Source organism: Dendronephthya gigantea, unplaced genomic scaffold (assembly GCF_004324835.1).
Source record: "Dendronephthya gigantea isolate DGI-Jeju-01 unplaced genomic scaffold, DenGig_1.0 000169F, whole genome shotgun sequence".
NCBI lineage: Eukaryota > Metazoa > Cnidaria > Anthozoa > Malacalcyonacea > Nephtheidae > Dendronephthya > Dendronephthya gigantea.
In genome coordinates, this window is record NW_021163179.1 from 296,928 (window position 1) to 312,379 (window position 15,452).

General features: G+C 38.4%; 1 protein-coding gene and 1 long non-coding RNA gene across 2 annotated transcripts; both read left to right on the forward strand.

The window, feature by feature from the left end:
* Positions 1–1,499: 1,499 nt before the first annotated feature.
* Positions 1,500–10,665, forward strand: LOC114537909. Its single transcript, XR_003688653.1, has 4 exons — positions 1,500–1,574; positions 8,332–8,424; positions 8,538–8,653; positions 10,359–10,665. It is a non-coding gene; the product is annotated as an uncharacterized LOC114537909 (long non-coding RNA).
* Positions 10,666–14,026: 3,361 nt separating this feature from the next.
* Positions 14,027–15,201, forward strand: LOC114537927 (E3 ubiquitin-protein ligase DZIP3-like). Its single transcript, XM_028559043.1, has 3 exons — positions 14,027–14,050; positions 14,433–14,978; positions 15,142–15,201. Exons 1-3 carry the CDS (start codon positions 14,027–14,029, stop codon positions 15,199–15,201), a joined length of 630 nt encoding a protein of 209 aa, XP_028414844.1.
* The last annotated feature ends 251 nt before the right edge of the window (positions 15,202–15,452 follow it).

Sequence of the window (15,452 nt, forward strand, 5' to 3'; positions counted from 1 at the left end):
CACATATCATCACGATAGTATAGTGGAAAGGGGCATGATGAAAATGGTCCTAACTGGAAATTGGTAATTTAAAGATGGGCCAGGAATTGTAGGAGGTCTACAGGATCTCTTGCAGCAAATTTTCTGTATTTTTGAGTTCCTATGACTTGATTTCCAGCATTTTGGGGATCAACTACTTATGAATCCACCTCGGAATCCACATTTCTCACTTTATCACTGCACATTCCACTTTTATCACTGCACAAATTAGTTATCACCGCACACTAAAATTAGGTATGACATAATTAACGAAAACTCTGAGATGAGAGATCCGAGTATTACCACCAACACTGATTGTATCCGGATACGATTTACAATATTACCAATGTGTAAATCAGTATCGTAATTATTTATGTAGAACTAAATGTTTTAGGAATTCGTTTTCCCCCCAAAGTATTTTAATAAGCCGGAACACTAATAATAAATAGGTTAATTTTATATCTATTGTATTCAACTGTACGTAGTATTAAGTAGTTCTAATTTTTGATCAATTTTAGTACTACAGGTGTAATTTAACCTTTAGAGTTACAAAGTCAGTATGATTTTTAATAATAATAATAATGATTTATTATTTACTCTGTGGCGAATACAACTGAAGTCTGTGCTATTTTGTGGTAACATAGTCCAAGAAGACAGGCATTCCCTCTGCATGAGGATTATTGCTCTATGGAATATTTATTGATTTTATAACCTATAATATAGTTTGTTATTATTTTTGTTAATTGTAATGTAGCGCTAGTGAGTGTAGTGATAAAATGATTATTCGTCATTATGCGTCAGTCGTAATTCGTTGTAATTCGGTTTTCATATGTCTCACTGATTTCGCATAACAACGAATCATGAAGTACAGCGAGTTACGACATGTGAATTAAATTCTGTAAAAGCCTGTTTTTCATATATCGTGATTCAGCGGTGATGACAGTTGTCGGTGGACATTGATGCATGAAATAATTATTTTGTAGGAAAATATTCCATTTTTATTAATCACAGACAACAGACTGTCGTATAGGAAGGACATTAGATGGTTTAAAATAACGTCATTATCAGTTTTAATGAATTCATTTATTTTTACACACGGATATAAAGCTGCACTGGTCTGAATTGGCTAATTGAAATGTTTAAAGCTTGTGATAACCTCCTCCCTCGGGCCATTTGTTCAAAAGCCGGTTAGCTTTACCCTGGGTTAAAGTAAATCTTTAAATCAATTTTTTAATCGCTAGTTTACAAAGTTGCATGAATATCTTTTACCATAACTGATATTTTCTTGACGAATAAAAGCCATATTTTGTTAAGGTTTTAGATCCATGCAGGATTAGCGCTAACCCAGCTTTGAACAACTGGTCCCTGCGTGGCTTAGTATCGGTCTAATGAAGCGTTCGACATTTCCTTGAATAGAACACCAAAATCTTTTATATTTAAAAACATGCAACCTGTATACGTTGTAACTATTTCAATTGACGGTTGTGATTACTGAAGCTAGCTGGCCAAAAGGGAAACTCTTTTTTCTAAAAGTCTCACCTCGCACAAGTTTTGAGGTAAGAAGATGATAATATAGATGACACGCAAAGTGAAAGGTTCACACAAACATGTGCAGTAGTAATTTATTTAAATATTCTCAAAAATATTAGCCAAAAAAGCATTTCTCATATACATCTTTAATTATTTTTAATTAAAAAAACCGAACCTAAAGTAGGTGTGATTAACCTGTATATATAGGAATAATCACAGTTAATGGCAATGGGGAATAATGTAGGCGAGACTAACTTTTAGAAGTATTTTGAGTGTCAGCAGGTAGCAACTAAATAATATATTTTTGAAGCTAAAGCGGCAACAAAGGCAAACTCAAGAATTTCAAAATTTACCGTTATTTTCGACCAGTTCACGGGCGATCATGAAAGGAGTAGGTTGAGTTCACCTAGCGTTTTAAACCGTTCAATGCTCACGACAAGAATACTCGGAACACCAAAACCTATATACAGTTTATCACGTTGTTAAACTTCTTTATAATGGTTGATATTATAAATACTAAAGCTTGGAATTTAATGAAATTCTATTCATGGGCACTATGCATATAAGTAGCAACTTCAGTCCAGTGTACTTAACTTAAATATCACTGGATCGCCAGCGACCTGATTTTGCCGGATTGTTGAGTGAAGCCAAGATGGGGGAAATTGAAGCCTTTCTTAAAGTGGTGTTTTTGCGTGGTCACGAATTAAGAGTGAAAACATGGTCAGCAGCCCGTGCCGGATATGCTGTGGAAATCGAACAGGAATTATATATTAAATAATAATCCTTTAAATAGAAACGTTCTGAATTCAGCATCGATGCTAAAGCATGCATAAAGAATTCCAATCAACCAATTCGGAACAATGCAGCTTTATATCTCGACCAATGAAACGCTACGAACACCAAACTTTAACAAGTGGTACGCAGTGTTAGGCAATAAAAAAATTTGAGTAGGTAACCCCCCCCATACAATAACGGAAGTAATTAGTATTCAAAGTATAGAAAGGGTAATTAGTATTCAAAGGGTAGAACTGAAAGGTAATTAGTATTCAGAGGCTGATTTTCCCGAAGTTATGCGTGGTCTCCACGCAGGGTGAGAGTGTGAGGTTATTAAACCGTAATTAAGTACACAGTAAGGATTTGCGAGAAAAATATTTTATTTGTCAGGTAATACACACTTAGTATGTCAACATTTTAATAGTATGTTTCTTTCCATAGCATTAGGACTGTTTATTTTACTACGTGATATTATGAGAATGTTTCTTTCAATCCTACTAGGACTGTTCGTTCATTTTAAGAGTTCATTTCTTAAATAATCTGAAGGGAACAGGTTTCTTATTTCTGCTTGTGATTACATTTGTCTCTCCAGCCATAACCCGTACGCTTCTACTTCAACTTTAGGTCAATGTTGATATGCGTCGGTTGCCAGGCCGAGGAGATCCTTTTTGCGAGGAGATCCTTCTCGTATCAAACATATTGTTTACAAAAGGTAATTAGTGTTGCGCTACGGTGTGCGCTACTCCCACGCGTGATGATGTGCGCACAAGCATTTGTTTACACACATTGTCAGTTGATGACTTTGTTCAAACGCGTTTATGCATACATTACTGGTAATAGGTTTTAATGACAGGACGAACCTGAACATGTTCCCCTCCAAACAAAGAGTAACTTGCACATAAATATCGCACATCAAACAAAAATTGCCCGAGAAAACACAGCAATGGAGTGCTTACATGGAGTGCCTGCGACCGCAATCTCTACCAAGAAAGGAAAGTTTTGGGTTTGTAACAAGAACAACCCTAAATGTTGTGAATTCTTTTGCCCTGAACAAGATCGTTCGCTCTTTGATACGGCTATGATGATGTGAAGGGCGAATGGCGCGATTCATCCGCTGTGTGACACACACCAAAGACCGACCAAGATGAAAGTTGTGAAGGATCTAAGAAACTGACGTAACTTTGGGAGACCGTTCTTGTTGCTGCGATCGTAAAAATCCGTGTAACTTTTGGCAATGGGGTGACAGATTAGAGCTCCCGAAACCGAAGTGTCAGCACGGGATAAACTGCTGTGTGGGGGTTGAACGCCGGAAATAGTTGTATTAAAACAGATATAGATTTGCGTTTTAACATTTATTCATCTAACGATTAATTACAGCAATAAATTGTAATACATCAAAATCTCATTTCGTATCCCTTTTTGTTCGTTTGCCATGGATTCGTCAACAAACGCTCTATTAGTAAACCTTTTAAATCGCTTTCTTTATTTTACTATTTCTTCAAACTTGTATTCGTTCAAAAGTCTTTTGATAAGAAACTTTCTCTTATCAATAGCAGCTTCTATTGCTTCTTCTGGATCAAAATCATCGTTTTCAACAAATGCATCTTTTGTGTTCATTATTTTCTTATGTATCGGGTCTTTCTTTAGTTGTCTCATCCACAAAAGGCGCTCCATATAAATATTTTCTAATTCTTTCTGAAGGTTAGGCATGATGTTCGAGAAAGCTTTCCCTTTGGCAGAGTGCTCATCAAAACCACTGTTTACAAGGCTTTCTTGCATTTCTTCGAAAGCTCTATTACTTCTTTGCATTGCTTCTTCTATAAGCGGCATCCATGGGTCCATTTTTTTTCAGATTCTGAGTCAGTCGTCGTCGCCGAACTTTCAGACTGCTGACTGGAAGTGGTCGAGACATCCTCTCGGAAATCTCCACCTTCGCTGTCATAGTCTGTTTGAGACATGTTTCTTTCTTGCTCTCGTAGTGGACAATACTCCCGTTCGTGTCTGCGCTGATTGTAACTGCGGCTGAAGTATCTTCCGCAAAATTGGCAGCTCATCCCCTTAGCACTAGCAGTGTGGAAATGCCTTGTTATCGAGCAGCAATGCAGGTTTTATGAACAGATGAGCAACTGCTCATGAGCAGTTATGAGCATGTGCTCATAGGCCCGTTTGGGCCCTATATGGCCTTATATGGCACTATTAGGCCCGATGGCCCGATTGCTGACTGGGCGTCCCAACCCGCGAATATGGACAAATATTCCATTAAACATCTACGCGGTACTTTAATTTCGTAGTCCAGTACATGCACACAAACTAAAATGTTAACCATCCCTTATGTACTTTCTTCGTTTTCCCCGAGGTAGAGGTTCTTCGTTTACGACTAGGCTGCACATGCTTTAATTTTGCAGTGCTTAAGTAAACATTAAAGTTTCTCTCCATCTCTTCTTGGCGCTCTAATAAATCTTCCAGACACTCCTCCATATTGAATTCCTTTGGTTCTTTACTCTGTCGAGGTACACATATTCCTATCTTACTCCACTTTAACCATTTCTTGCGTTCCTCTGTGTCCATACCGTGTACTTGGTCGAGATGATTTGCTAACCTTGCTAAATTTGTACTACCACAGCCAAACACAGGGCAGTTCCTACGCGTGCGACCCATATTTAGATGATTGCTCAACAAATTCCTAATAATAATTGGCTCATTTTTTCGTGTGTCAGGTATTTTATTAGGCCCGTTTGGGCCCTATATGGCCTTATATGGCACTATTAGGCCCGATGGCCCGATTGCTGACTGGGCGTCCCAACCCGCGAATATGGACAAATGTTCCATTAAACATCTACGGGAGCAAGTAAAACAGGAAGAACAAGCCAACATGACAAAATTCCCAACGTCTTCGCAAGCTCTACCAATACTAACACGAGAGGAAATGGTCCCCTACAAGCATTATGGGCAAGGGAAAATTTTTGTCAAGTTAGACTACGGCACAATCTACCAGGCTGGGGATAATTTGGAAGAACAAAAGGGGGTATGGTGAATGCGAAAATGTATACATTTTTAGATATATATTGGTGTTATGGACAACGCGTTGCTTGGAGCATAAATTAAGACACGGATTAACGCTTGTAACAAAATAATTAGGTAGAACAATTTTACAAATATTTTAAACATATTGTCCAGGCACTACACTGTTTTCTTGTTTAGATCGTTTGACCTCGTCTTCCGTAAGCAAAAGTTTGCGTTGACAAGCCCGGACTTGTCCGGGTTGGGACGCCCAGTCAGCAATCGGGCCATCGGGCCTAATAGTGCCATATAAGGCCATATAGGGCCCAAACGGGCCTATGAGCACATGCTCATAACTGCTCATGAGCAGTTGCTCATCTGTTCATAAAACTGCATTGCTGCTCGATAACAAGGCATTTCCACACTGCTAGTGCTAAGAGGATGAGCTGCCAATTTTGCGGAAGATACTTCAGCCGCAGTTACAATCAGCGCAGACACGAACGGGAGTATTGTCCACTACGAGAGCAAGAAAGAAACATGTCTCAAACAGACTATGACAGCGAAGGTGGAGATTTCCGAGAGGATGTCTTGACCACTTCCAGTCAGCAGTCTGAAAGTTCGGCGACGACGATTGACTCAGAATCTGAAGAAAAAATGGACCCATGGATGCCGCTTATAGAAGAAGCAATGCAAAGAAGTAATAGAGCTTTCGAAGAAATGCAAGAAAGCCTTGTAAACAGTGGTTTTGATGAGCACTCTGCCAAAGGGAAAGCTTTCTCGAACATCATGCCTAACCTTCAGAAAGAATTAGAAAATATTTATATGGAGCGCCTTTTGTGGATGAGACAACTAAAGAAAGACCCGATACATAAGAAAATAATGAACACAAAAGATGCATTTGTTGAAAACGATGATTTTGATCCAGAAGAAGCAATAGAAGCTGCTATTGATAAGAGAAAGTTTCTTATCAAAAGACTTTTGAACGAATACAAGTTTGAAGATGAATAGTAAAATAAAGAAAGCGATTTAAAAGGTTTACTAATAGAGCGTTTGTTGACGAATCCATGGCAAACGAACAAAAAGGGATACGAAATGAGATTTTGATGTATTACAATTTATTGCTGTAATTAATCGTTAGATGAATAAATGTTAAAAACGCAAATCTATATCTGTTTTAATACAACTATTTCCGGCGTTCAACCCCCACACAGCAGTTTATCCCGTGCTGACACTTCGGTTTCGGGAGCTCTAATCTGTCACCCCATTGCCAAAAGTTACACGGATTTTTACGATCGCAGCAACAAAGAACGGTCTCCCAAAGTTACGTCAGTTTCTTAGATCCTTCACAACTTTCATCTTGGTCGGTCTTTGGTGTGTGTCACACAGCGGATGAATCGCGCCATTCGCCCTTCACATCATCATAGCCGTATCAAAGAGCGAACGATCTTGTTCAGGGCAAAAGAATTCACAACATTTAGGGTTGTTCTTGTTACAAACCCAAAACTTTCCTTTCTTGGTAGAGATTGCGGTCGCAGGCACTCCATGTAAGCACTCCATTGCTGTGTTTTCTCGGGCAATTTTTGTTTGATGTGCGATATTTATGTGCAAGTTACTCTTTGTTTGGAGGGGAACATGTTCAGGTTCGTCCTGTCATTAAAACCTATTACCAGTAATGTATGCATAAACGCGTTTGAACAAAGTCATCAACTGACAATGTGTGTAAACAAATGCTTGTGCGCACATCATCACGCGTGGGAGTAGCGCACACCGTAGCGCAACACTAATTACCTTTTGTAAACAATATGTTTGATACGAGAAGGATCTCCTCGCAAAAAGGATCTCCTCGGCCTGGCAACCGACGCATATCAACATTGACCTAAAGTTGAAGTAGAAGCGTACGGGTTATGGCTGGAGAGACAAATGTAATCACAAGCAGAAATAAGAAACCTGTTCCCTTCAGATTATTTAAGAAATGAACTCTTAAAATGAACGAACAGTCCTAGTAGGATTGAAAGAAACATTCTCATAATATCACGTAGTAAAATAAACAGTCCTAATGCTATGGAAAGAAACATACTATTAAAATGTTGACATACTAAATGTGTATTACCTGACAAATAAAATATTTTTCTCGCAAATCCTTACTGTGTACTTAATTACGGTTTAATAACCTCACACTCTCACCCTGCGTGGAGACCACGCATAACTTCGGGAAAATCAGCCTCTGAATACTAATTACCTTTCAGTTCTACCCTTTGAATACTAATTACCCTTTCTATACTTTGAATACTAATTACTTCCGTTATTGTATGGGGGGGTTACCTACTAATTTGCCTGTAATTTTACTTTAAAATTTTATTTTATCGAGTATTTATTTAGTATATTCTATCGATTGACTTTGGACCATTTAATCCTTTCAGTCATCCATATGATTTTATTATTCTACATCAAAATGTACAAGATGTGACTTTTAGGAGTTCCGAGTTTCCCCCATTAATCGCAATGGTGAACGGGTATATCATGAAGAATATGAAAAGATTGTCAGATTGGCGAAATATCAAAGTCACACAAATGACACAATTGCAAATTTATAAATATAATTTATAAATAGTATCGAAATGTTCGTCAGAAAGAAGCGTGAATCACGTGAGAGTGCATGACGAAATTCTGATGTCGCTCGCTTACATCGATCAAAATCAAGACTCGGAACAAGTATAAAAAAACGTTAACCCGACTTCGCCTAAATCGCCTCGTGAAATATTGACGACTGCTATCGGTCCGCAAAGCATGTTTCCTTCGGTCGCGGTAAATAAGTGTTTAGTAAAAATAAAATTGCAGGCAGCATATGTTCTTTGAAATTACTTATTTTTGAGACAAAAAAAAACTGACAAGTCACTTGACCAATGAGGCATAAAAATCGTCAATAATCAACAACTGATTCCAAGCAGGATCCTTTGTCGCTTTATCGTGCCTTATCAATTATTTGATGCACAATATTTTGCCTCACAGTCACAGAGCTATGAAGATCTTCGTTCTAATAACCTTGATTGCAGTAACAAGGATCGTCAGAAATGCCACTTCTAGTGCAGCAGTGGATCCAGGGTAAGTCAGTGGCAGATCTGGAAATATTCTTTAGAAATGAATAACCCACAGCGTTGTTATTAAGGTATTTTAAATTACGCCATGACGCACCCTGAATCCACCATTATTTTCAGTGAACGGCTTGATGTAAAAGCAGAATTACGTGGAAAAAAAATTAAGAAGCCACCTGCGCAGTTGCCGACTGTAAATAAGGTTATCACCAAGCCAAAAACCAAGCTCAAGGTCAATGGTAAGGTCAAGGCTCTTCATCAAAAGTCGTCTACTACAGTCCATCAGTTCATCCGTATAAGAACCATCTGAGGAATCCTATACGAATGAAACAGAATGTAGTGACGATTTTTGGTAAGCAAATACTTCTATATCTATATGGTATTGAGAACTTTCTTTATAGTATTTCGTAAACCAAACGACATTTATCGATATGGCATTATTAAACAATCACTTACTGGTTTCCGTGTTTGGATGGTCTGATGCAGACGCGGGGACGTTGCGAGAAAAAGCGCGCGAAACGCGTGACTTTGCGAGCATTTCTTAACTCAAACAACATTCCCAAGTGTTTGGAATTCAGTGGACCAGAAAACCACTGAAGACAGGAAACCATTAGGCACTGATTGTTTTATAAAATAACAACAACTGAAGGTAGTGTTCCTAGTTTGATTTCAAAAAGCGAATTAAATTTCCGTGTCTGGATGGCCTGATCTAAACACGGGCTTCACCAATCAGAACACGCGTTTTATAGATATTATTTTATAAATATGCATAAAAATGTTTGAATTACATCAATACGGCGCGGTCATTTTCACTCAGCGTCCTGCCCTCGAGAAAGTGCAAAATTACATTTTCATAAATCTCGTGCTGAGAATGGTCTGTCAAGTACGTCTATATTTATATTCAGCAAAAAAAGTGTGGTTAACTGATGGATTCAATTCACCCACGTCGAAGTGCGCATGTAATTTCGCCGGTGGATGTGATCCGGGGACGAATATGGTGTTGCCAGCTGCACAGGCTGATCCGCGAAATTCGACCCTAAAACAATAATCCGACCGTCATTTCAAACGTCGCATTTCGCATGTGCTGAATTCAAATAGTTGCCGGCTCTATTTCTTATGATCAGCGACAGTCCGCTTGGGCGTAGATCAAAAATGTCATATTTCTAGAAATCATTTTCTTGCTATTATTTTCCTCATATTCTTAACTACTTCCCATGCAGCAAGCCAGCCTTGGGATTCTTCGTTTTGTTCGTGTACTGCGCAACGCCGGATTACAAACAGACGCGGTAGGCAAATGTATTTTGTCAACTTTCTTGGACACGTAATACAATACGATTGTTCTGGTTCATTTCTTTTGTCTACGGCCTGCAAATTTCCATACGAGTGTCTTTCAATATCATAACATGCATGACGTTTTTTGCCTTTTTCTTCAAGCGAATTGAATTCGACACATGCAAAATGCGACCTATGAAACCACGTCGCACCCAGCTCGCATAATGCGACCGAACCAGTCGAATTTGACGTCAAGGTCGACCGCAATTAAAGAAGGCGAATTCAATTGTTTCAGACGTCGTATCTCGCATGCAGATAATTCAAACAATTGTATTCGACACATGCAAAATGCGACGTTTTTATGAGTTTTCCTTTGAAATTTCCGCGCCAGAGACGTGGATCATACCTACAAGAAAGGCTTCATGATCCGCCTTCTTAGCTTCCTTATTAATGAGGGAAAAAGTCGGAGAGTAAGCGTTCCAGTCTTCTTTGAGTTCACTGATTCTTATCGAAAAAAATTCTGAATTTAAGCAGGCAAATAGTTTCCCCAACACTTGAAAAATTGCCAAAGTAAAATATATCGCTTGACGTGGTCCTATACCGAAAAATTTTATTAGACTTAGAAACTCGGGTTTCACCAGTGGTCAAAACGAATTTGCTAACTTTTTATAGCCAACCCAAATATAAAACGGAAGGACATTTGGAAAACAACAAGGGATACGACACTGTCAATGCACCCAGAGGACTTGCCAAAAAATGATGACTATATAAATGTGCAAGTGAGCACAATCACTGTTATGAAGATCAGAATGGAATGCTTTGGAATTGGGATGGTACGGGACCATGCCATAACCCCAAGCCCTTCATAGCCATCCACAAAGGTCATATGATCGCCGCTAGTTACGGAAAAACCCACGGAACACAGAATGGCATCGATGCCACATTTGCCTACACAAATGCCGTGCCACAGGAAGGTTCCTTCAATTCTGACCTGTGGAGGGTTGCCGAGGGTAACTTAATGAAAAGGGCAAAAGCCTGTCAAGAAGCTGCCATGCAAAATGGCATGGGTTCAAAAACGTATGTTGTGGTTGGCGTGATTCCATCAAGTTTCCTCGGAAAGCGAAAATTCTTTGGCTCGGCTGGTTTCGGCAGTTACCAAGGCGAAGCGAAATGGCGAGCAGGACATTACAGAATCTCGTTACCCGAGATCTTGTGGACAGCTGCCTGCTGTATTCTTACTAATGGTAACGTTGGAGACAACTTTGGCTTTTGGAGACGCAATATCGTTAACCCTCAAAACGTCGCAGTTAAGGAAGCTAACTCCCCTTCCAATATGTTTGCGGCTATTCAGCAAGAAATATCTCAGATTTCGCCTGGTATTAATTTCAATCCCCCAACAGTTTTTCCAAGTTTCCCAGCTTGCAATTAGGTACCTGTTACTTAAGGTACTTAAGTAACGAAGAAAGTATATAGTTCTTCAGCCTTCTGAGAATATCATTTTCATGTCAAAAGCAGGAGGCCAAGTAGCGTAGCCAGGCTGTCGATTTGTCCCGCTATGCTAATATTTTTGTGTTCACCGACTGTTAAAACAATTGATTTCTAAAGACATGAACAATTATAATAACTAGAAATTTACATAGCGGGTCAAAATCGTCAGGCTGGCTACGCCACTGAGGAGGCCTGCGACAAGATACGCGAAAGCGAAGCTAGCCAGACTTTCTCTTGCTGAAATTCAAAATCATTCGACGTTCACTAAATAGACGAATTGATAATTTTGAAATTTCGGCAGTAAAGAACCTGAATCATTCACCTGTCTTGCAGCAGGCCTCTTGCTCTTTTTTGAATAGGTTCATTAGATACAAATAACCAAGTATATGGAAATTAGAAAACCACATCCTTTTGCCGCTGGAAATAGACATTCATAGTAATAGACATGCATGTTGGTGACATTCTTAATAAATGAATTTAAATTTTCTTCCCTTTATATTCAGTCGGTTTCATTCCAATCACAACGAGTCGTATCAGTGCTGAGTGAATTTGGTAGATAATAATAATCAACGTTTTGGTAGAATGTCATCTAAATTTTAAACAAACAAGCGAAAAATTAACCGATATTGAACCACAGCAGAAACCTCAACAAACAGATGGGATTAAACTCTCATCGGCAGAGAATTTTCTAATTCTACGTAATCCCACGAACCTTTACAAGCAGACAAGTATAATAAATCGAAAACTTTCATGCACTCGTTGTGAAGGACGCAAACAGACTTGCCAACCATGAAGTAATTTCTTTTTCTAAACATTGGCACATCCCGAAAATATAGGCCAAGAAAGATTTAAAATTTTCGCAACTTTGCATCAGAAAACAGGAGGAAAATACTCGTTTGCACAAGAGAGAGTGGGAGGATAATGCTCGTTTGCACAAGAGAGTGATTTCTCAACAAAAAAACCTGCTCTTAAAATTTTACTAACTTAATTAATACTGGGCAGCTGTTGCGTAACTTGTTTTGAGCATCAGAAATAATTCCAAAAGCAACAATTAATCATCACTGAATTCAGTTGGACTATAAAAAAGGCCGATTGTTTTGTGTTGACATCGTTAAAAACTTACGTCTTTTGAACGTCCTAATACAGCCCATGCAGATGGTCTCGGGTCCACAAAACATAATGCTTCCTTCGTTCGTAATAAATAAGCGTTAAATATACAATATCCCAGTGGTTATAAGCATTTCGCTGTATTATTTTCCTCACAAATGTGAGCCGGTGCTTTTCTGGTATTGAAAAATAACTAGAATCCGAGAATATGAGGATCCGAAGAAAAGGAAGCGGAAAAAATGGACTTCTAATATAATTTCACGGGTCATCGCCTTTGTGCCCCAGAGCATGCTCTTACTATTGAGCTGAGGAGAATGCTGCTTATGGAAGGCAGCAAAAATACGAAGGTATGCATATGTTGTATTGTTTAGGGGTAGTGCGTAACTCCAACCATGAAACACCGGTATAGCTAGGCTAAGGCCCCCTCCAAGGAAAGCTCCAAAAAAGTGAATCCTTTTTATGTACGCAATGAAACTCCTTAGGTTGACTCTCCGAATGAAACCGTCCATCATTGCCACATAAACCCATATAGAATGATATGCACGAGTGATTGTTACAGACTGATAGAATGGCAGCCTGGCCAGACCTATGTTTTTGCTAGCCCCCCCCCCCTTACCTTAAATCCTGGCTACAACCACTGAAACAATACAACCTATTTTTTTACTTCTCCGTAATTTATTGCCATGAGTACTAGTGGGACTCAGAATCGCAGAACCGTAGTTTTGATTTCTGCCTGATCATGACCTGAGGAAATATACTGTTTCAAATTTAATCCGCGCTATAGTTCGTATAACTAAGCGAAATCACAAAATTTTGATTAGTTTTATATAGAACAATACAAGATATATATATATATATATATATTATATATATTATATATATATATATATATATATATATATATATATATAGAATCGATTAAATACTTTTTCGAAAACCGTTTTGAGAGCTGATTGGCTAAAATGCGGGCGCAAGATAACCTGGTTACCCACACTGGGTAGCTAGGCCGGGTCGCTGTTTTCTATTCAGAGTCAGGTTTAAGAAGTATTTAGAAATACCCTATGTATGTATGCATGGCACTGATTTGAATGAGAATGACTGTCAGCAGGAAACCCACAATGTATTCAAGCTAAATTATTTAGTAAATAGTATTGTCATCTGGAGTACGTTTGTGAAAGCTAACTTTAGGAAATCCTATAGAGTTTAGTCGTATACACAACATGGCAACAATGTAATTAACCTCGTATCACGGTAGGTTTTAATTATTTTATCACCCGGCTCAGCGCTAATCTAATCTAAATGACTATGTACGATGCGATACGCAAAACCACCTGAAATACGTTTTATCAAGGTCATATCCAGTGTAATTCAATCTAGTACTTTTAGGTCTGTATGCATGTGTCATCACAAATAGGCTTTTATCTTTATGTGTAAAAATTGGCGGTTAAACAAGCCCGGCAAATGTCACAATTTCCTTGTGACATGTTATGTAACCGCAAAGAATGCTAGAACATAAAATATGTCGGTCGCTTTGTTCTTTACAATTTACTCTGCTTCAGTGCCCTCTCAATAATATACATGTATATATATATATATAGATATATATATATATAGATATCGAGCACTCTTTCTTCTTAGATACTTTACTATATATATAGATATATATATATATACACACCCGTTTACAAAAACGTTGTCGCGGGATAGACTGATAGATAGTTATACATAAGTGTTCATTAGAAATTATGATCAGGCATACATTACATATGGTAATGAACTGAAATACATCTATCTATCCATAAAAAGAAAATATCGTATAAAATTGCAGCAAAAGTGTAAACGGGCCTTTAGAATTAAATGAGACCATTTGGAATGTTCATTCAACGAAGGTATACGTACCTTAACCGGTGTTGGACTGCTTATGTGCTATCCTCTAGAACCATTACACTGAATATTATAATACTGATATAAATATTATTAGATATGCCAAAAATAATTGCTGATTGATTCAAATAAATGTCCTGATATGCTGAGTTAAAATTTAAAAGCGGAAGTAGCTTGCACTTTCAACCACGTAAAATAAGGACGATTGTCAGCGTCGAGCGACATTTTCATCCAATTCTAAAACCGAAATAACTTTACATACAATAGGAATTTAATGTGACCATGGCATCATCATCAGCTCTTGAAAGTTCTGAAGAAAAGACGAATGGGTTTAAGTTGATGAGATTGATTGTAGACGGAGGAACAGAAGTGTTGAGGAATGTCTTCATGAGCAAACACTCAGGTAATTTGCACACTGTTCTGTCAACCCACTATGCTACACTTGATCATCTTTTCCAAAAAAGAATAATCACGGAACCGCAATGGGATAAATTGTATCCTCACCCACCTCAAATCCCAAACATTCAAGAATTTGACATAACATTACTTGTTATTTTGTTGCGAAATATGTGTGGCATACCTCCTCCAAGTACAGGATGGAACGTTTTGCCAAATGATTCTGACACTTCTTGTGCAGCTAACATTGTTCGCATTAGGCTATTCCGTAATGATTTTGCTCACTCCAAGGAAACAGGTGTCAGTGCGACCGAGTTTGAAACTGTTTGGAACGATGTTAGTTCGGCTTTGGTTGGATTAGGATTTAGTCAAGCAGAAATAGACAGATTAAAGGAAGAGGAATGTGGAGAAGAGGAGGTGAATCGTGTGAGAAGAGAATGGAGTGAAAGTGATAGAGAAGTTATGTCAAGACTAGATAGAATTGAACAAAATCTCAAAGAGAACGCACAATCATTCACAGACGACATTCTTAGCAATTTCCTTCACTATTGTGACTTTAAAATAGAGATACAAATTTTAGTCGAAAGGTTCTCAACAGGCACCCGTGAATGGGTCTTCCAACAAGTCGAGAAATGGCTAAATTCTCCGTCCGATAGTCGCGCGTTCATTATTTCTGCTCAAGCCGGGATGGGCAAATCCACTATCGCTGCGGTTGTATGCAAACGTTTTTCGGCACAATTAGCAGGCTGTCACTTTTTTCAGTACAATAACAGCAGGTACAATAAACCAAAGTTTCTGCTGCAGTCATTAGCATTTCACTTGTGTAACGCATTTCCGCAATATAAGAAAAACCTTTGCAGCAAAATTTTAGGTAAGAAAGGAGAAATATTA

Excerpts from the sequence above, each read along its gene's own strand:
- LOC114537927 (XM_028559043.1), top strand. The coding sequence starts at position 14,027 with ATGATCAGGCATACATTACATATG. Across the intron at positions 14,051-14,432 it reads TCAGGCATACATTACATATG|GAATTTAATGTGACCATGGC; the intron begins GTAATGAACTGA and ends TACATACAATAG. Across the intron at positions 14,979-15,141 it reads AGGAATGTGGAGAAGAGGAG|TCGAAAGGTTCTCAACAGGC; the intron begins GTGAATCGTGTG and ends TACAAATTTTAG.